The sequence below is a fragment of the Periophthalmus magnuspinnatus genome, chromosome 9 (genome assembly GCF_009829125.3).
Source record: "Periophthalmus magnuspinnatus isolate fPerMag1 chromosome 9, fPerMag1.2.pri, whole genome shotgun sequence".
Taxonomy (NCBI): domain Eukaryota; kingdom Metazoa; phylum Chordata; class Actinopteri; order Gobiiformes; family Gobiidae; genus Periophthalmus; species Periophthalmus magnuspinnatus.
The window spans coordinates 24,066,141-24,087,537 of NC_047134.1; the positions used below are offsets into that span (position 1 = coordinate 24,066,141).

Below are 21,397 nucleotides of genomic sequence, written 5' to 3' on the forward strand. Positions count from 1 at the left end.
AACATTCACCTGAACAAAAGCACACACTGAAAAAAACACTGCTTTAGTAAACAATTAGCCTAGCCTCTGTACACATAGCCAAATATAATTGTACACAAAATAAAATTCTGCTAAATACTTTCATTCATTATTTTGTAAATGATGTTGTTTTTTTGTTTTTTTTATGAGCATGAGATGAGCTGTTGTGGTGAGGAAGGAGCTGAATCGTAAGGCAAAGCTCTTAAATTACTGCTCAAGCTACGTTTCTACCCTTAACTATGATCCTGGTTTAGTCCTGGTTTAAATCTGGTTTAGATCTGTGGCCCTACCCTCGCCTATGGTCACAAGCTTTGGGTAATTACCGAAAGGACAAGGATGGCAGATACAAATGGTCCAAAGGAGTTTACTCTGCAGGGTGGCAGAAATAAAGTTGAGTTCAGTAACATGGGAGGAGCTGGCCTGTTGAGAGGATCCAGCTGGGCACCCGTTCAAGGTACCAAGGTACTGAAGGAGGCCCTGGAGGAAGATCCAGGGCATGCTGGAAAGGCTGACCTGGGAACGTCTTTGGGTCCCATCGGAGGAGCTGGAGGAAGTGTCTAGGGTGAAGGAAGTCTGGGAGTCCCTGCTTAGACTGCTGCCCTCGTGACCTGGCCCCATATAAGCGGAAGAAAATGGATGGATGGATGGATGTGTATGTGTTTTCTGTTATAAAACAGGCATGCATGTGGTATTACATACGTAATAAATCAATGGTACTTGCAAGTTGGATCATGACAGTGTCTTGCTTAATGACACAACAAAACGTTTCTAACATCTTCGTTTAAAATGTGTAAAAAATTGGATAAATTCTTTCACCACTTCGGCTACTCATGTTTAGAAAGACTACAAAAACAGAACTGTACAGTTAAATATAAAGAGACTGTAACTTTCCTGATGGGGATCCATTACCACAACTAGCTTTTCTCTATGGAGATTATGTTGCTTTGCCTGGAAAGTTCTTCAATATGGCATTTAACTTCTTTATTTTTATTTTGAATTACAAGTGTTATGAATTCTGATTCTGATTGAAGCAGCATAATGTGGGCCCTTTAATGCCATACAGTGGACCATTCTAGACAAAGCAATAACATCACCATGGAAACAAGGAGGTGGCAGACCCTCCATAGTGTTCCTTTAATACGCTGTGTCTGTTGAGTGTTTGAGAGTGCGTTCTCATAGTGACTGCAGTTTCATTTCACTAAAGGTCACACCTTCTCTGTGTTTTCTTCTGTTCTGTGTTTCAGTGGTGCAGTGGGCAGTTTGAAAGCACGTCTCCTGCTCATGCTGTGGTTGTTGTGCTAAAGGCTAAAGGCTGGGAATGGACCGTAAAGGTGAGGGGAAAGGAAAGGAGAGGAGGATGTGAGAACTTCCTCAAACGGTTTGCAGTTTCAGCTCCTGGACGTGGTGGTCGTCATGAGCAGAAAAAGAGAAGCTGCTCTTCTGCATTTCACAGGAGCTGAAATGACTGTTTACCTGAGCAAGTGAAAGGCCAGTGGAGAGAAAGCACAACATTTTCCAGTAATTATAGATAGAACCAGGCCCGGTGACAGACATTTGGTGGCCCAGGGGAAAGAAGTCACACATGGGCCCCCTCTAATACAGATGGATAGGAAGAGAGTCTCATGTGGGGCCCCCTCTAATACAAAGACTTAGGAAGAGTTTGGGCACATGGGGCAAGAAGTCTCACATGGCTCCCATCTAATACAAATAAATAGAAAGAGTGTCCAATTCTGGGCCCTAAGACCCTGGGGCCTTGTTTTCCGCTGAGATATTATTGCTTTCTTTGGTATGGCAGTGTGTACAGTATGGCATTAAACTTAACTGTCTCCACTGAAACAAGCAGGACATGACACCATGTCACGTCACAGGTCAGATCTGTGGAGAGGCAATGCCACTCACAGTAAGAATGCAAATGGAATGATGGATAGATGTAATGCTATACTGTGGGGCATATCAATAACATATTAATATTGATGGAATGTTCAGCAGTTACCATGGTGACACAATGCACACATGAGCAAACACTGTCATAAAAGTTTTAAGATCATCTGAAAACTCAAGAAAAAAAGAATACAAAATGGATTTAATGAGCACATTTTCAGGAGCCTGTGATCAATACAAGTGTTCACGGTCCTGTTTAGGAGTTTGATTTTCAGCAAAAAGGTGACAGTGAATAACTGAAAAACTGTTGGCTAATGCTAGCTAGCTTGTGACTGCAATGTTATATGAGAGGGACTAGTTTAACAGCACAAATCACATCACCTGTTGTAGCTCCAACTAAATCAGTTCTTTAGGGTCAGATTGTGTAAAATAAAGGTCATATTTAAGTCTAACTTGAGTAACAGAGCTTCAGACAGAGCAGTGCCTGCACACCTCCAGGGAATGTGGTGACATCAGCTTCAAACTATCAGTATAAACCAGCAGGGTCATCCTCCACCAAAAAAGTTCCACAGTCCAGAGTTGATTCGTGCATTTGGGACACAAAGAGAAAAACAGAAGAGATCTATAAAAAAAAAGACCTTTATAAGTCCAGTGTCTTATTATTAGTTATGGGAAGAATACTTTAAAAATGTATTTAATTGAGTACTGTATTCTGAATACTCTGAATACTTTTACACCAAGTTGCATTATACTATAGTGAAAAAACATAACAGAATTAAAACAGTTTTATTTCTGTTGCACTGTTTGTTCTACATTAATTTATGTCTAATTAGAGATAAAAAATCACACATGCCTGACCACAAGAGCTGCATTTTAATTCAGAAAAAATGTCACATTTTTATACTTCCCAACACTGATCATTATTACACTTATGAGTATTATTATTATTCCCACTTCATTTTACTGATCCACCTTGTTCTGCTTTTAACAGTACAAAATGAATCATATTATGAATGTAATGCTAGCGCACATTTATAATGTAATTCAGTATTTAGTATATAAGATCGAGCATTTTCATGGTGCTATGACCTTTAGTCAGTGGTGGAACGTAACAAAGTAAAACTAGTAAAGTGCTGTACTTTAGGTATCTGTACTTTAAAAGTGGATACTTTTTACTTTTACTTCACTACATTTGAGCTCCATAGACTAGGGAGTCTTTTGTATAACTGTTGAATTCTTTGAAATAGCAGGTCTCTTAGGGGCAGTGATGGGAAGAATATTTTGAAAATGTATTTAGTTACAGAACACTGAGTACCCAAAATTATAATACTTTTACAAACAGCTTCATTTATGTTGTGATGCAGTCATATATATCTAATTAGAGATACAAAAATCACACACACACACACACACACACACACACACACACACACCCACACACACACCGTACGTGTTCTATTCGTGTCTGTATTCAGTTACTCCTCAGCATTACTCAGGTATGCTCATCTTTACAATATTCAAACTTTGTATTACTTTTATTTTTTCTTTCTATTTTTGGGGAAGCTCCTGCAAGCCTCCGAAACAAAGGTGCATTGTAAGTCTTATGAAGCCTTTGTCTGGGACTCCCACTGTGTCCGTCAGCGGCGTTTGATCACAGCCTAAAAGAGAGAAGAAGAAGAGAGGTGTTTTCTCTTCCTCTTCCTCTGCTTTCAAACACAACCAGGCAAGCGCTCTGTAACTCACAGCAACCACAGAAGAAAAAGTCAGTTTAACATTTTGGACACAAGCCGCAAACTTCAGATCAAAACGTTTATTTAAAAGAATGATTTCTGTTACATTTAAAACTTAAAAATCAAAATAAAATAAAAGCAGTTATGATCACGATTAAGTTAATTATTAAATATATTACTATTTTATATGGATCATAATTCAAACATATTTGAAATTCAGTAATAAAAATCTGCTCTGTCTGCACTTCATCTGGAATCAGTTTAATTAATTAATCAACAAAATCTAACTACAGACAATCAGATAAATCAGAATCAGAAAAAAATCATGCTCACTTTAAAGCTACCATTCGTAATTAGATTGGGAACCTGGCCCTGTTGTATTTTCATGAGTCACCACTAGATGCTGCATGCATTACTGCTGTCTGATAGTGTTCCAGCTTTGGCCTGACAGAAGAAAACCAGAGAGCACTCTGGCTCCAATTCACTTTACACTGAAACACTGTGGCCTCTCTCTGTAGCTGTTGGTGTCAGGCTCATCATTTTTGGTTTTAAAATGTTTGTATTAACCCGCTCTACATAATCCTGGTGTTTTTATTTCACTATTATGTGCGTAAATCAAGATATGAACATTAAAAACAAACATCAGGCGCCTTCTTTCCCCGTTTGATTGACAGCGTTGCAAAGCATCTGTTGCCATGACACTTGTGGTTGGAAGTCCAAATATGCAACTTGACTCCAAATTCGCCCCTATAACTGCCAACCGCGATGAGCTTCATTTGAGTGGAGCTGAACGCTATGGGTGACGTTACACTCACTTACCCCACTTGTTTATACAGGAGGAGGGGGAAGGGGCATGTTTCACAAATAAACTCACAGATGGTAGCTTTAAATAACACTGGTTACAATACAAAGGGTTCTGATTCCATGTTACTTTAACCAACAAAATCTATTGATGTTATTGATAAAAAAGTAAAAAAAAAAAAGATACATTAAAATTCACAGCTTTTTCAAATCAACCCGAGATACTTAAATGTCCCATATTACACAAAATGGCTCTTGTGAGCTTTAAGCCATGTTATAATGCTGTTACCTCCACAAAAACATACCTGGAGTTGTGTTTTGTATCATTCACACATGTTTAAGTTACTTTATTATTTGTCTGTTTACATCTTTAAAGCTTAAAATTATCTGTTCCACCTTGTGATGTCATGTAGTGGTAGTTTTCAAATTAACCTTTTACCTTTGGTTCAGTAGATTGGCGATTCCAGGGCTGAAATGAGGAAACAACATTATAACCTGGATCAGAAAAAGCTTCACACAGGCCCTTTAAACCACATTAATCTCCATTCTTTGGTTTGATGCCTCCACTTCCCTGTCTGCTCACGTTGCCTCTGTTCCTCTGTTCCTTTTACTTGTTTCTGTCATTCCTCATCTTCTTCCTCATTCTGTCTACCTGCAACTTCCACCTTCACACTATTGTAATTGCTCTCAGCCTTTTCTGACCCGTTTTGGTTCCTCTCCCCCTCGCTCATTCTAGTCAACTCGGAGTTTACAGTAAATTCATGATCATAAGTTTGTCTACAGATTCCCGATGTTTCCTCAGGCTCTACAAAATCACTCTCATTAAACTGTTGGCCTTCGTCTTTCTGTCCTCTCTCTTCTTCCGTTGGCTCATTCTGGGCTTCTTCAGGGCTGTACTGGCTTCTTCTATACAGACTATCTTCATCCTCTTCTTGGCCGGAGCTCCCAGGGATGCTCTCTCCATCGGACTGGGTCAAGCGCAAGCCTGGGTCACTCGTGGGCTTCTGGGATAGATCAAATGGCTCCTCTTGGCTGAAGTGGGAGATCAGGCTGACAGAGGCGGGCAAGCAGAATCTGCCTCTCTGTCTGAACACTAGGAAACAAATGATAGAAAGAATGAACTGAAGTATTTAGTGTACCGTAAATTTCGGACTACAGAGCGCACCTTGATATAAGCCGCACCAGCTAAATTTGAAGAGAAAATCAATTTTGTACATATATAAGCCGCACCTGAATAAAAGCCGCAGGTTTTCATATTGTAACATGAGATATTTACACAGAAAGACGCTGCACCGACACGCTTTTTTTTAAACTGTGCCTGAAAATTGGCACCAACACGACAAAAACACGGGATGAACACATCTGCAGGTTTAGAAAATAAAGCTGCACCAACACGGAAAATCTGCTTTTATTTCCTCTGAAAACTTTTGTCGTCTTTTTACATTGACCAAGTTGGATTCATTGATGTCGAGCTTACGTGCAGTGGCTCTATTTCAGGGGTCGGCAACTCGCGGCTCCGGAGCCGTATGCGCCTCTTTCAGCCTCATACTGCGGCTCTGCGTGGCTTGGGAACTGACACAGACACAGCTCACAGTCCTGCGTAAAGAGCCCTGATTTTCAGACGTTGTGCGCACAGGGGTCAGGAGCAACTTTGGCCCGTCCCTAATGACACACTAATAAGCTCGTCCGTAGATGTATCATGAAAATCCTGCTGGAAATCGCCACAGAAATCTATTTGATGTAGTAGCAAGTTTATTATCTGCTCTTGTCTCCGCGGTGACGTATCACGTATAACACATCAGACACGACGCACAAAAGTAGAGCCACAAGCGAGTGAAAATGAGCCAAAACAAAAGTCTTTGGAGAGCTTTTAACAAAGGGGAAAAGGACAACTGAGGAGCCAGAAGAGGAGACTACGATCTCCAAGAAAAAGAAAGATAAATTTAACAGACAATGTCTACTTAAAATCTGGGTTTGTCGCTACAGGTGACATACGCACAGAGTCCGCTCTACGTAACATACGGGAAAAGCAAATAAGGCAATGAAACCTTCAAAACTGCTTTGGCACATGGAGAATAAGCACCTGGGATTAAACGATACGCTACGAGTTTTTTTGTTGTTGTTTTTTTAAAGAAACTGCGGAGTAGAGTAGACATAATCACATAATCAGCGCGATGCATGATGCAGCGGTTTGGTGAGTTGTATTTTTTTATGCACTTAAGTTGTTTTTGCCATGTTTATCTGCCACGTGTAGAAGGCTTGTCCGTGAAAGTAAAACCTACATTATTCCGTTACATTATTGTTATTATACAGTGTTATCTTCATTTTAGATGTCAAAAAGTATTTGCGGCTCCCAGTGTTTTATTTTATGTGGAAAGTGGGTCCAAATGGCTCTTTGCGTGTTAAAGGCCGACCCCTGCTCTGTTTCCTTTCTGTTTCTTTATCTTAAAAACTGCATCATATCCATTTCATGATGCGCAAAATGATCGTTCAAAATCAAAACTAGTGAATTCTTCAGAGCAGAATCTTTCCCGACGTCTGTCTCACTTTTATGTTTACAGCTAGAGAGCGCCCCCCAGGGGCCGTTATCCAGTAAAATTCCATATATAAGCCGCACTGCTGTAAAAGCCGCAGGGTTCAAAGCGTGGAAAAAAAGTAGCGGCTTATAATCCGAAATTTACGGTAGTTAAAATACATCTTATGCTAAATTAATTTGTATGGTCCTATTTTACAAAACGGACTCTTGTGAGCTTTAAGCAATGTTATAATGTTGTTACCTCATCAAAACACACCTGGAGTTGTGTTTTGTTTCATTCACACATGATGGAGTAACCCTTTATTATTAGTCTGTCACATCTACAAAGCTCAAAATGCTCTGTTCCACCTTGTGATGTCATGAAGTGGTAGTGTTCCAGTTAACAGCTTCTTTTCTTCTTCTTTTAGCTTTAGTTCAGGAGAAATCGGCAATTCCAGGGTTGAAATCATCCAAATAATTTCAGCGAAGGTGTATGAAGTTTAAAAACACAGTTGAGCACTTCCTGTATTACCACATGACATCACAAGGTGGAACAGAGTGTTTTCCATTTGAGAGAAGAACTCAGCCTAAATATGCAGGGTTTGTGTGTTAAACGTGTGAATGAAACAAAACCAAACTTCATGTATGTTCGTGATGAGGAAACAATGAAATAGATCAAAACATAGTGTCATATGATCTGAATTCAGAATATACATTTTAATCTGCAGATTTGTAGCCACAGCTGCCTTGGGACAAACTCATGGAAGCGAGGCTGCCAATTTATGCCATCAGCCCCTCTGACCACCACCAACACTCACACACACACACACACACACACACACACACACACACACAATGTTCATATTAGGCTAAGATAGGTAAACTGTCTTGCCTAAGGACACAACAACAGAACCTTTAACCCTTTAAATAGGCATTAGACAAGTATCGATATATATCTACATGAGAATCAATACTTTTTGATACTAATCCGCTCATCATTGGCTTAAATTTGTTTTTCTAATATATGTGGCTGTTTTAATATATTACAAATGACAAAATCCCTGGCAGTCAGTCACTTTTAAATTTAAAGTTCGAAAACTTGCTCGGGGATAATCTGCTACGTGTGAACTAATAACTACACAATCTGTTTCTGAAAAGTTATTAAAACATCTCACAGAATCTTGCGTTTTCAATTAGCTTTTTGTACTTAAAACAACTGCGTTATGGATATTAGTTAGCACGTAGCTGGTTAGCCTCTGCAATGCCTTTGAACCATAGACTGTATATATAAATGGACAGAGCTAACCTCCTCGCCGCCATGTTCCAAATAGGAAGTGAGCATGGGCGCACTTCCAGCTCCATTAACTCTGACTCCAGTTCAGCGACATCATATTCACTTAGTCCATTTCTTTATGCAGTCTATGCTTTGAACTCTTAATATTTGATTTTTTGATAAGTATATGGAAAAAAATAATGCAAAATTGACTTCTGGAACCTGAGCAATTCTATACAATATAAAATAGACGGACTGTTGAGTAGATGTTGTTGTCGTGCAGTGTGTGGAAGCTCACGTCTTTGATCCAGGCCGCGGTCCATGATGCCGTGTTTAACCTTCATGTGTCTGGTGAGGTTCCCCTTCAGGGTGAACTTGCTGGCGCAGTACAGACATTTGAAGGGTTTGCTGTCGGAGTGAAGGTGCATGTGGCCCATCAGATTGTGCATTCTGTTAAACTCTTTCCCACAAAGCTGCAAAACATAAACAACATGTCAAGATTCTTGTTTTTCTTTGTGTTCTCCTGTGTCCTCCTCCCCTCTGGGCCCCAAATTCGCCCCTATAATTGCTAACCTCGATGAGCTACATTTGACTGGCACCAAACGCTATGGGTGACGTAACTTAGTCCACTTCTTTATGCAGTCTATGATCCACACACTGCCAGTCATTGCTTGGTCTATTTTGTTTCTTTGCTTTTTTTAAGGTACTTTTTTATGTTTTCTTTTTTAAGCCCTTGAATTTTAAAATGTCTACTGAAGTAAAGTTAAACCTGTTAACTTGAAAACTACCCCTTCATGACATCACAGGGTGGAATTGAGTATTTTGAGCTTTGGAGATGTAGACAGACTAAACTAGACTAGATAAAAGGTTACTTAAACAGGTGTGAGTGAAACAAAACACAACTCCAGTTATGTCTTGTGGAGTATAGGACCTTTAAGCTATATTCATTTGTTTGATGTATTTTGCCCACAATTTTCAAAACCCTCTCAGAACACCACATTACTTTTGTGCAGTCATCATGCAACTATATTGCAACAGTTGTAGTCTGTTATTTGTGAATTCTTCAGATTCCACATAATGAATCCTCCATGTTTATTCAACCTTTGTTTTATGTTATTTTTGCAGCTACTTATCAAAAGTTTCCCAAACAAAAGACCAACGTGAGCCAGGCGTGTTTAGATTTTTCTGCCAACTATTCCACAGACTTTCTCAGAACATAGAAAACTCTGCACGAACGACGTCAGCATGAATGAATGCAGCAGACACTCCACACCCTCTCTCTCTATGTCCTTTTTTTCCTCTTCTGTGACTCCTGGACTCGCTCTGGGACTCATGCTTTAGAACAACACCAGAGGAAGCCTCGTGCAGACAGGAGCTGGACATGGAAGGGCTGCTCCTGTACTGTCCTTCCTCTGCATTCTTTCTTATGAGGGTGGTCCTTTCCTTCAAGAGGAGAGAGGGACTGTAAAGTGTCCAAGAGGGCCGTGAGAAAACAGGAAGCGCCAGAGAAAGCCAGATGAAATCTATTTGGAGAGGCTGGGGGCCATTGTTGGAGAGGCGTTTGTGCAGCGATATCCTTCCTATGGACAAGGAGGGTCCCACTGCCAAAAGCTTGCCTGGTATCTGGTCCCTGCCTCCAGTCGAGCGCCAGCACAAGGTCAACACGGGCCCAGGGAGAGCTTTTTATAGCAGCTGCAGAGGCTATTTATTACAGGTCTGGAATGTGGCTAATGACTCAAATGGGTCTAATACAACAAAAATCTGAATGCAAGACTGCAGTATTTCAATTATGTTCCATTAAATTCCATGGTGATCTGTTCCTATTTCCTTTCTTTAAATGTTGGTGTCATTTTGAGATTCTTAAAATTGTAAAGATGACTCAGGCTCAAATGCAAGATCCTTTGGTAGGGCTACTTTTAAATATATACATTATTCATGTGTATGTATCAGTGATTTTGTCTCAGCACTAGTCTTTGTTCAATAAGATTTAACAAGAAAGCTGTATTTAAGTCACTCTTAAACCGTAGCTTTAAAATGAACAAACTTAACAACATGACAAGACTCTCAAAGCTCTCAAAGTCCTCCTTCATTTACTGAAGCCAATGTTAATGTAAAACTCCTTCTGGAGCCACAGCTTCCCTTGGGCAGATTGTGGCTCCAGAAGCTGTCACTTTGCCCCATTGGCCCTTCTTACAACTACAATCACTCATACACCACATTCAGGCATAGACAAGGTGGGTGGAGTGTCTTGCCCAAAGGACTGGTGTGACCTTTGAGTCATGATAAAATTAGACTTTATTAAACGGTAGATATTTGATAGGATACATATTTGTGTTTAAACATCATAATTTGTAGTGATGATATGTCCAGTATAGAGGTGTGTACCTTGCACTTGTAGGGTTTGATGTCAGAGTGCACGATCATGTGTGCCTTGAGCGTCTGCTTCTGCACAAAGCTCTTGAAGCACATGTGGCACTGATAGGCCCTGACATTTGTGTGGATGAGGACGTGACGCTTCATGTTGGCCAGCAGGGTGAACTCACGGCCACAGATACGGCACTTGTGCTCCTTCACTCCCTGAAGACACACACCAGGGGTTAGGTTATCCGTCTTCTGCATATAATAACATATACACCATGCTCCCTACAGTGAGCGGGCTTGCATCTCCACAGACCTGACTCTTATTTGGCCTGGGGAAGGGCATGTTTCCATGGAAATGTTGTTTCTTTGGCTATAATCTTCCTCTAGCCTGGTTAGCAAGATGAATTCTCACAATTTTTTTAGTTCACAAATTCTTGAGAATTTCTTTTGTTCAGTGAAGTGTTTGCTTGTGATTGGTTCCACACCATCACAGGGCAGCACTGAGGTTTGGGCAGAAGCCAGTGCCGAACAAACCAAAACAAACATGGCGACGCTGGCAAATGTAGTCCAGCCTGTTCTAATGGAAATATGGACTCTTTAGTTTAAGCCAAAAGTGCAGAGGGAAGAAGAGGTTTGAGTGTTTGTGGACAGTAAGACGCCTGTACTTTTCTCTCAGTTGGATTTAACAAAATTTAGATTTTTTAGCTTGTGCTGCTGTTCTGACGCTTCAACCAATCAGAGTGAAGCATTTGTTTAACGCTCTGTTTATTGGCTCTGATCACTTTCAGCAAGATCCCAGACCGATGTGTAGAACTCAGAGGACTACATTCATCAATCTGGTGAGAGCCAGGTTAATCATCCACAGCATAACATTGTCTCCATGGAGAATGTTCCACAGTGTGGCTTTAACTTTCTGTTTCCATGGAATCATGCAGGACCAACAATAAAACATGGTTAAAAGCTCAAATCCACAGTTTAGAACACATTCACCTGACAACCTGCTGTCATCTCCTCTGAGCCACTTCGAAAGGAAAATTTGAGAGGAAATTCTGGAAGTAGTTGGAGAAAAATTGCCCTGAGAGTTAAAATGACTCAAATAAATGGACTGGGCTCAAATCCAAAGTCATGTCTCATTTTTTCTCATCAGACTAAGACTAACAACATAGACTTACAAACTGAGTGTAAAAATATTAGTGCAAAACTAGCACTAGACCTCTTCTACTGGAGCCGTTGTTTCACAATGTTACAGAATAAATAAATAACACAAATGCACTAAAGTTACAAGTGGGATATCGTTGAATATGCCCTAAACTTATCAGTCTCCATGGAGATAAGGAGATGATATCAGCAGATCTGTGGAGAGGCAACCACGCTCACAGAAAGTATGCATGTTTTTCAAAGCAGATTTTAGCCGTGGAAATACCTGGTGCAAGACAGTTCAGTTTAATGCATCATAGTGGATCATTTCAGGAAAGGCAATAAAAGCCTCCACCAGAAAAGTTACCTAGTGCACCTTTAAGTTAAAACAAGTGCAGTATTTTGAGCAAACGGCCAAAAGAAATGAATTAATTAATAATACTATTAAAAATACTATATGGTAAATGGTCACATCACGGAACCACGCATACAGCAGTGTACACAGACACTGGGGGCAAGGTGGGTTAAGTGTCTTGCCCAAAGACACAGCAACAGCATTCATCTGTGGGAGCTGGAATCACACCGCCAGCCTTTGGATTAGTGGACACACCCTGCGGTAGTACTTACTTTATGTGTGAGCGTGTGCTGCTTGAGGTGGTGGGACTGTATAAACTCCATGCCACACTCGGTGCAGATGTACGGGCGGATGTCTCTGTGTTTCATCATGTGATTCTGAAGCTGACTCGGATATTGAAATGTCTTCTGGCATTCTGAGCACCTAGAGCCAACACAACAACAACAACAATGAAACAGACAGTACAAATAAAGCCATACAAAAACTAAAATACAAGTTTTTATTTCCTTATGAGTGTTTTATTCCTAGAAAAGTCCTTGAGAAAAGTATGTTCTTGCCTATCCACAGACATGACTCAGGGAGAGATTTTGACTCTCCACAGCAGATTAAAGGCATGTAAAATGAAATGTTCCGCATTGTGGCTTCAACATATCCAACATAAAGTGTGTGATAGTCTTATACCTGTACAGTGTGGGGCCGCGGTGCACAGTCAGGTGCCTCTTGAGCTGGGCGAGGGTTGGGAAGTCCAGGCCACACTCCACGCAGATGTTCTCTTGGCCTTTCTCGTGTTTCAGCTCGTGGGCTCGGAGCTCACTGGGATATGCAAACCCCCGAGCACAAACACTGCAACTGCACAAGAAGACAAGAAAAAACACACACTTTTATCATTACAGGTTATGACAGCAAATAATAATGCTTTAGTCTCCAAGAACCAATCAGACTACATCCAGACATAGGCAAAGTGGAAATCTGTCTTGCCCAAGGACACAAAAACAGTACCATTGGTCTATGGGTTGGTATAGCCAGAATCTCAATGCTGCCCCAAGTAAAACAATATCTAAGGGAGAATCAACCATTTGCTGGTCTCTATGGGGACGTTTGCCTGGAATGTTTCACCGTGCAGCATGAAACTTAATCTATGTCACATTCATTGAGTTACTGGTGATTTCATTAGCAAAAATTACCAATAAAAACCCAAACCTCTCCACAGATCTGACCTGCAACTTGGTCTGGTACTGTTACATGTTTGTCTCCATGGAGATAGAGGAGTCTAATGCCAAACAGTGCAACATGAACATCAAGAACATCTCTGTGTAGGAAGGTGACAGACCTGCCACCAGAACAGTTACATTGTGCATCTTTAACGCCAATACAGAGATCTAATATCTATGGACAGTGATGGGAAGAATACTTCAATACTGAAAATGTATTTAGTTACAGAATACTGAATACCTGCATTAAAATGTATTTTTAAAGTATTCTGATACATGGGTCAATCAGAGTACAGTGTTCTGAATACTTAGAATACTTTTAGATTGAGCTGCATTTAAATCATAGAGTAAAGACGCAACATAGGATTAAAAACAGCTTTATGTTTGTTTCACTGTTTGTTCTGCATTTATTTAGATCAGAGGTGGAAAAATCTCACATGCCTCACTACAATAGCCGAGTTTTATATTTTTTTTATTATTTATTATAATTCAGTTTCTTCCATAGACTGTATAAAGAAGTGACATCACCCACAGCGTTCGGCTCCAGTCAAATGAAGTTCATCGAGGCTAGAGCAGTTATGGGGGCCAATTTGGAGCCGAGTTCCATATTTGGAATTCCGACTGTGAGTATCATAGCAACCAAAGGTCCAATCTGGAGCTCAGGGAAACTTGTCTGTTATAAATGTTCATATGTTGATTTACGGACACAATAGTGAAATCAAAATAATAGGATCATGTAGAGCAGGTTAATGCAAATATTTTAAGACCAAAATGAATGTAAAGCCAATCGGAGCCAAGTGAGCACACCTAGCGGCTAGCACGTTAGCTATGTCCATTTATATATACAGTCTATGGTTCTGCCCCAGCCCTGTGTATTCTGGCTTTACCTGTACGGCTTGACGTCGCTGTGCTGCATCATGTGTCTTTTCAGGTGGCTGGTTTGGGTGAAGGCCTTATGGCAGACCTTGCACTTGTGTGGTCTCATGCCCTGGTGCGTGAGGAGATGAGTGTGCAGGTGACTCAGCTGCTTGAATAACTTCCCACAAAGATGGCATCCATGAGGTTTTATCCCGTTATGCCCCAAAATATGCGTCACCAAATTGTACTTCGAGGTATAAGACTTGTCACACATTCGGCACTTCCATCTCTTCTGGTCTCCGCCGACGTCAACATAGTAGCTCTCGTCTACGTGAACGTTAATGGTTAGCTTCTCCGGGTTGGTGGTAGCTGGGACGTTGCGAGAAGGTACAAGTTCTCGTGTTTTGGGAGCGGGGCGAACGTCTTCTCTCTGGTAGAAGGTACTAGGAGATAGGCGCATGAAGGTCCCGGGTAAATAGTAAGGGTATGGGAGGAGATTGTGATGTAGCGGGGGTAAGTATGGAGGATGGAGGAGGTAAGGAGATGTCGGCCATATTGGAGTGGGGCTTATAGGTTCTTGCTTGACTTGTATTGTGTCACTATTGCATCTGTTTAACTCTATCATCCCTGATTTTGGAGATAGCGTGCCGATGGGACTCCACACAGTTGTTTCAGATGCTTTCTTGTCATTTTGGTCATCTTGCTCATCTTTGTATTCTGTTTTAAAATGTTTACGTGTTTGTGTTGGCTCCCGGTGAGAAAATCCGAGCATGGGAAAGAAGGCAGGTGGGCTGAAGACGCTGTATGCATTGGCTCCATTGGGTGTAACACCAGGGAAAGCTGTAGCGGGGAGCTTTGGGGCTTTGATGAGCAGAGGAGGGGGGCTCAGGTAGAAACCGCGCTCTGAAGTCGGCCTCAGATCGGCTCTGTGTTGTGGGCTGTGTGAGAAATGTGCCGGGTCTATTTCCATCTTCAGTCTGAAGAAATAAAATGCAAAAAAAATAATAAAATTGCATGTGTTTATAATTAGATTTATATTGAGTCATGATATGATGATGATGTGATTTTCTGCTCCTTTGTGGGATCCGATTCTTTGGGATCGGTTCATGTCAAAGAGCCGTTCAAAAGAATGTCTATTTTAATATTCAATGGTATGAGGCCAATAAGAGAATTCAATTTAACTACAAAAAATAATCAGAGAGAAACATGACCAAGGCTCAGATCTGTTTAAAATGGTCCAAACTGAGAGTGGGAGTGAGTTTACCCCATGATATGATATAGAATTTAATACAATAACAATAATAACAATAATAATAATAAGTATTAACTGTTATTAATATATCAGATATGTTTTCGTGCTCAAAGCTCCCACTCATGTTGCCTGCTCTGCGTCTGAGCTGATTCTTGTATTGTTCAGGGTTAAAACACATCAAAATTGTTGAAAAAGATTTGGTTCTTTTAAAAAATTATATCTGGGTCCAGCTGTTCATGTTAAGGACTCGTTAACATGTCACATCACTAATAATAAAGCGTTGGATTTAAACAGTGCCTTTAAACACACCCAAAGAGCTTTCCATGCATTATTCAGTTCTCTTCACATTTGGTAATCATAAGCTTCTGTCGTAGCCACAGCTGCCCTGGGATAGACTGACCGAAGTGAGGCTGCCAATCTGCACCATTGCGCCCTCCCACCACCACCAATGCTCACACACACCACATTCGCACTAAGAAATGTTGATGAAGTGTCTTGCCTAAGGACACAACAACAGCCTGGCCCTGCATTTGATGAGATTGGGCTTTGATGAGCAAGTATGCATTTATTAATTTTATGGTTTCGAGGGTTTTGTTTTTTTTTCATGTTGGCTAGAACACTGTTATATACACTACCAGTCAAACTTTGGACACACCCTCTCAATGTTTTTTTCTTTATAGTAAAAGCCAAAGTTAAATCTGTCAATTGGACAAAATGTTGTATGAGACAACGTTTTGTCCAGTTGACAGATTTAACTTTTGGCTTTTACTATGGATCAGACCTGGACGACTACGGGATTACATAGACATTTTTCTACATATTATATATGTACAGAATACATAAAATATATGAAGTAAGACATATGGAATTATGAAGTAAAGAACTCCACAAAATATTTTTCGAGGATTTGAATATAAAATATAGCTTAACTTTTTTCTTTGCTACATAATTCCATATATCTTGCTTCATATATTTGATGTCTTCTGTGTGTATATAAAATGTAGAAAGTAGTAAAAAAAAAATAATAATAAACATTGAATTTTAAATTGGATTTGGTTTGAATCTTTTTAAAAACAGAAATACAGATTCCCAACAAACTCATTAAACAACAAATTCATGAATGTAAAATACATGTGCGTGTTCAGAGCTGCCGTGACTCAGATGAAAGCTGGTTTCATTTCTGCCTGTCAGCTGAACACTCTGTCCTGGGGCTGGTGACACAGCACAGCTCTATAGACTCTTATTATGTTAATGTAATGATAAGTATTTTGTGTTTAGTTCAGAGTTGACCCCTTTTGTTGTTCTAACTGTTTATGTTGTTGTTAATGTTACTGCTATTGTATGTGACACTTGGTTGCTATGATGACAAGTTGATGTGAAGTTTTTATTGGTTTGTTACTGGTCTGTTTGGAGACTGGTTCTAGTGAGTTGAGACCGTAGACTGTATAAAGCAGTGGACTAAGTGAATGTGACGTCACCCACAGCGTTCGGCTCCAGTTAAATTAAGTTCATCGAGGCGAGAGCAGTTATAGGGGCGAATTTGGAGCCGAGTTCCATATTTGGAATTCTGACAGCAAGTATCATAGCTGTTGCTAACGCTAGCAGGAGTGACCTCGGGCAAAGAAGGCGCCTGATTTGTCTGTTATTTGTTAGTTATATGTTCATATCTTGATTTACAGACACAGTAGAAAACTTAAAAAAACAGGATCATGTAAAACGGGTTAATACCAACATTTTAAGACCAAAATGTCGAGCCTGACAGCAGCAGTTACAGACAGACGAGCCACAGTTTTTCAATGCATAAGAAATTGAAGCCAGAGTCAATGGAGCCGGAAAAGTGCACCTGCTCACTTTCTATTAGAAACGCGGCGGCTAGCGTGTTAGCTATGTCTATTTATATATACAGTCTAAGCTCACAAATGAGAATGGATAAAACTAAAAGTGCAAAGTTTGTCTGAGTTTCTGAGTCTATTTGTTTATAACAGCATGACTAATTTCCATCTCTGTGCTTTATTTCAGGATCCAGTCCTGTATAAGACATCACTGGCCTCACCTTTGCTCAGGCTCTGTCTCCAGCTTGTGTCAGTGGAGATAGTTTGAGTGACAACACACACACCTCTCGGCCTGAGCGCTTCACTTCTGCCTTTCTCTCACGTCTCCTCCTGAAATGAGGAAGTTTAGATGGACTTTTTTACTTCTCCATCTCCAATATATATATCATATATATATCATATAGCATTAGAAATTTGGCCTGTAACATATAGCAAAGCATGAATATGCAAGGCTCATTGTACAAATTGTTTTCCAAATGCATTAATTAAATCGATTTATTAAATTTCAGTTAAATAAACACAGCAGAGAAACTTTGAACCAGGTATACGCTTACCTATTTTAATATAATTTGGTCACGTTGGGGGCTGGATTAATAAGCCCAAAGGGCCATGTGTGGCCCCTGGGCCGTAGTTTGCCCATGTCTGGTCTAAACTATAGGCCCGCAGTTAATCGCAGCCCCACTGAAATAGTCCTGTATGATAGAAATCTCAGAGGTGATGTTTTAAAGGGGCGTTCACACTTGTCCTTATCTGGTCCTAATTTAGGCCAATTTTTCACCTGATGAGGAGTTTGTTTGGTCATGTTTATGCTTGTTTAGTCCTGGTCTAGTACAGGTTTAGTTTCAAGTTTAGTCCTGGTTTAGTTTCAAGTTTAGTCCTGGTTTATTTCTGGTTTAGCCCTGATTTAGTCCTGTTTTCGGTTTGGGTTTAGTCCTAGTTTAATCCAGGTTTATTTTTTGGGTTTAGTCCTGGTTTAGACCTGGTTTAGTCTTGGTTTAGTCCAAATTTAGTTTTGAATTTAGTCCTGGTTTAGTGTTGGCTCAGTTTTGGGTTTAGTCCAAGTTTAGTTTCAGGTTTAGTCCTAATTTAGTTCTGGTTTAGTTTCGGGTTTAGTCCTGGTTTAGTCCTTGTTTAGCTTTGAGTTTAGTCCAGGTTTAGTCCCAGTTTAGTCTTGGTTTAGTTCTTATGTTTGGACCTCTACAAACTCTGAAGTGCATTGAAGTTTAGCAGATAAAATTTCACTATTTTGCTTTTAGATGTGTTTAAATGTGCTCTGGGAACTACATTTTTTTTCCTATTTTTCTTCTTTAAATTGTGCATCTTATTGTGAACAAACATCCCCTCTACCCCTTCTCCATGTGTTTGTGCTGGGTCACTCATTTAAAATACATTTGAGAACAAATAAATAAAACGAAGGGGAACTGTCCAACTTCTGCATCAATTTGAATTTAGATCATGTTTGTATTCTGAGTTGTTCTAAGAAATGCCATTTTAACAAAGGCCATATGCATTAAACAAGTGTACGTCTGGTTTTAGAACTGTGTTAAAGATCAGGGCAGTGCAGCTGATTTAGCTCCAGTTCAGATCTGATGTTTCATTGATCTGGGGCTCGAGGCTTTTTTCCCTCACAGATCCAGAGGCCGTGTGTGGGTGAAAAATGCAATGAAAACATGTGTGCCACTCAACAAAACATCAGAAAATATACAAATACATGTTCAATGGCTAACGGAGTCTAGTCACTATTCAAAACTAGAATGTGTGGGGTTTTTTTTGTTGTCTTTCATTCAATTGTATATAATACAGCTTAAGCTGCCCAAAGTGCTTCACATAAACAGCAGACAAAAACAGATATGCATAAAATACAACACATAGGTAAAGAACAGTAGCGCAATAAAACGCCAAGACTTTCTGCCTAGCTAGAATTAAATGCCAGGGAGAAGGGGAAGGTTTTATGTCTGTTTTAAACCGCACTAAGTTTATTTCAAATGTATAAAACACAAATGTTTGAATTTCTTAAGAGCAATCAAAACACCAACACGTAAGAAATGACAGAAACACAGACAGGCAGAGTAATTATATTTAGTAAAGTAAATATATATTTGAGATGTTACAGCATCACAGAGATAAACATTTGAAAAATACAAATATTTCATCTTTTTCACCTCCTCCCTCTGCCTTAGTGATGGGACTTTTGGCTCCTTTGTGGGATCCGAAGCTTTTGGATTCATTCCCTTCAAAGAATCGTTCAAAGGACTGACTCTTTTACTATTTATTTATAAACAGAAGCCAATGTGAGAACAAATTTTATCTATAAACTAAACACAGAGACATGATCAAGGCTCATATATGTTTAAAATGGTTCAAACTGATAAAAAGTTGCACTATACTAATAATAGGATAATATTTAAAAAAAACAAAAACAAAAAAAAAAACAGTTTTAGTGCATGAAGGTCTCACTCATGTCGCCTGCTCTGCTTCTGCGTAAAAATACATAAAAATTGGATAGAACATTTTTGGTTCTTTTAAAAAAACGAGACCGGTTCCAAACTGTTTCATGTTAAGGAACCGCTCAAAAAAGCCGGCTCGCTCACAAATGTCACATCACTACTCTGCCTCTTGTCCATGCGAAACTTAACCCATACTTTTATAGCTCAAAAATACCTGATTACACATAGACACATACGTAACATCTACTTTGCTTCACTCTAAATAAAATAAAATAAAATACAACAATTCCTGGAGCACACTGCAGCCTACCTATACCCACACGCTTCCAAACAGTGATTAAAGTGAAGCTCCTCCTCATGTGCATGTATGCGTACTCACCTTCACAGAGCAGTAGTAGTAGTAGTAGTTCCAGTACTTGCCTCAGACACAAGCACATGGAGATGCTGAGGTGGACTTCAGCAGCTCTATGGACTTACACCATATACACGAGCCCGTCTCTGCCTCACTCTCGCACCGCACTGCTCCTCTCTGTGATAGCGGATAGCATTTGAAGTGACTTAAGAAAGAGAACAGGAACAATCACTTTGTTCTCATTTTTCAGATGAGTACCTTCGGAGAGAAGGAAGGAAGGGAGGGGAGAGGAAGTCAACAAGCCCAGTGCCTTCCTGTAGAAAAATAAGGAAACACTAGATAGACATCTCCACTTCTCCATGAAAAAGAGATTCAGACTGCTTTTAGGGAGGAGAACGCACAACCAGGGCTGATCTGGCAACACAAACACAAGAGAATGCAAGAAAACACAAGAGAATGCAAGAGAACGCAATGCACCATCGAGTTTATCAGCTCTGTGTTTGTCCAATCAACTTTCATCATTTTATCACACCAATTCATTCTGAGAAGAGCTATTTCCACATATGCACAACCAGAGCTGATGTGACAACAGAAACACAAGAAAAAACAAGACAACAAAGCAGCTCTAAACGTTTGTCCAATCAGCTTTCATCTATCATCACACCAATGCATTCTGGGAAGAGCTGTTTCTACATATGCACAACCAGAGCTAATCTGGCAACACAAACACAAGACAACACATGACAAGACAACACAACACAACACAAGACAACAATGTACCGTGGAGTTTCTAAGCTCTGAGCTTTTGCCTGATCAACTTTAACCTTTTTATCACACCAATACATTCTGGGAAGAATTGTATTTTCAATTGCAGCAGATCCAAACTATATAGAAATCACAGAAAGTGGTTTATAGGTTTCTTAAAAGGTCCTATATTCTGCAAAATGGACTATTGTGAGCTCTAATTCATGTTATAATGTTGTTACTTCATCAAAAACATACCTGGAGTTGTGTTTTGTTTCATTGACATGTGTTTAAGTAACCCTTTATTACTAGTCTGTCTACATCTCCAAAGCTCAAAATGCTCTGTTCTACTTTGTGATGCTATGAAGCGATAGTTTTCAAGTTAACGCCTACATTTATTCAGTAGGTATAGGCCGTAAAAATGCTAAAATCATCCAAAATGACTCTAGTGAACGTGTGTGGAGCACTTCCCGTATTACCACATGACGTCACAAGGTGGAACAGAGTGTTTTCTCTGCAGGATTTGTGTGTTAAACATGTGTAAAGGAAACAAAACACAACTCCAGGCTTGTGACGAGGAAATAACATTATAACATAAATCAGAAAATAGAGTAATATGGGCAATTTAAT

At 39.9% G+C, this 21,397-nt stretch overlaps 1 protein-coding gene across 2 annotated transcripts; it reads right to left on the reverse strand.

Moving 5' to 3' along the window:
- Window positions 1-3,696: 3,696 nt before the first annotated feature.
- znf366 (zinc finger protein 366) lies at window positions 3,697-20,207 on the reverse strand. 2 transcript variants are annotated; one of them, XM_033972572.2, is made up of 7 exons: window positions 20,051-20,207; window positions 14,170-15,117; window positions 12,753-12,920; window positions 12,344-12,494; window positions 10,604-10,795; window positions 8,517-8,691; window positions 3,697-5,523 (listed from the first exon to the last, which is right to left on the reverse strand). In XM_033972572.2, the coding sequence occupies exons 2-7, from the start codon at window positions 15,108-15,110 to the stop codon at window positions 5,051-5,053; spliced, it is 2,100 nt and encodes a 699-aa protein (XP_033828463.1). In that variant the 5' UTR covers window positions 15,111-15,117; window positions 20,051-20,207; the 3' UTR covers window positions 3,697-5,050. The 2 variants fall into 2 exon arrangements, with proteins under 2 accessions (XP_033828463.1, XP_055080243.1); XM_055224268.1 differs by lacking the exon at window positions 20,051-20,207 and adding an exon at window positions 17,446-17,551.
- Between the last annotated feature and the right edge of the window lie 1,190 nt (window positions 20,208-21,397).

Excerpts from the sequence above, each read along its gene's own strand:
- znf366 (XM_033972572.2), bottom strand. The coding sequence starts at position 15,110 with ATGGAAATAGACCCGGCACATTTCTCACACAGCCCACAACACAGAGCC. Across the intron at positions 8,692-10,603 it reads TCAAACCCTACAAGTGCAAG|CTTTGTGGGAAAGAGTTTAA; the intron begins GTACACACCTCT and ends TATGTTTTGCAG. Across the intron at positions 5,524-8,516 it reads CCGCGGCCTGGATCAAAGAC|TGTTCAGACAGAGAGGCAGA; the intron begins GTGAGCTTCCAC and ends TTTGTTTCCTAG.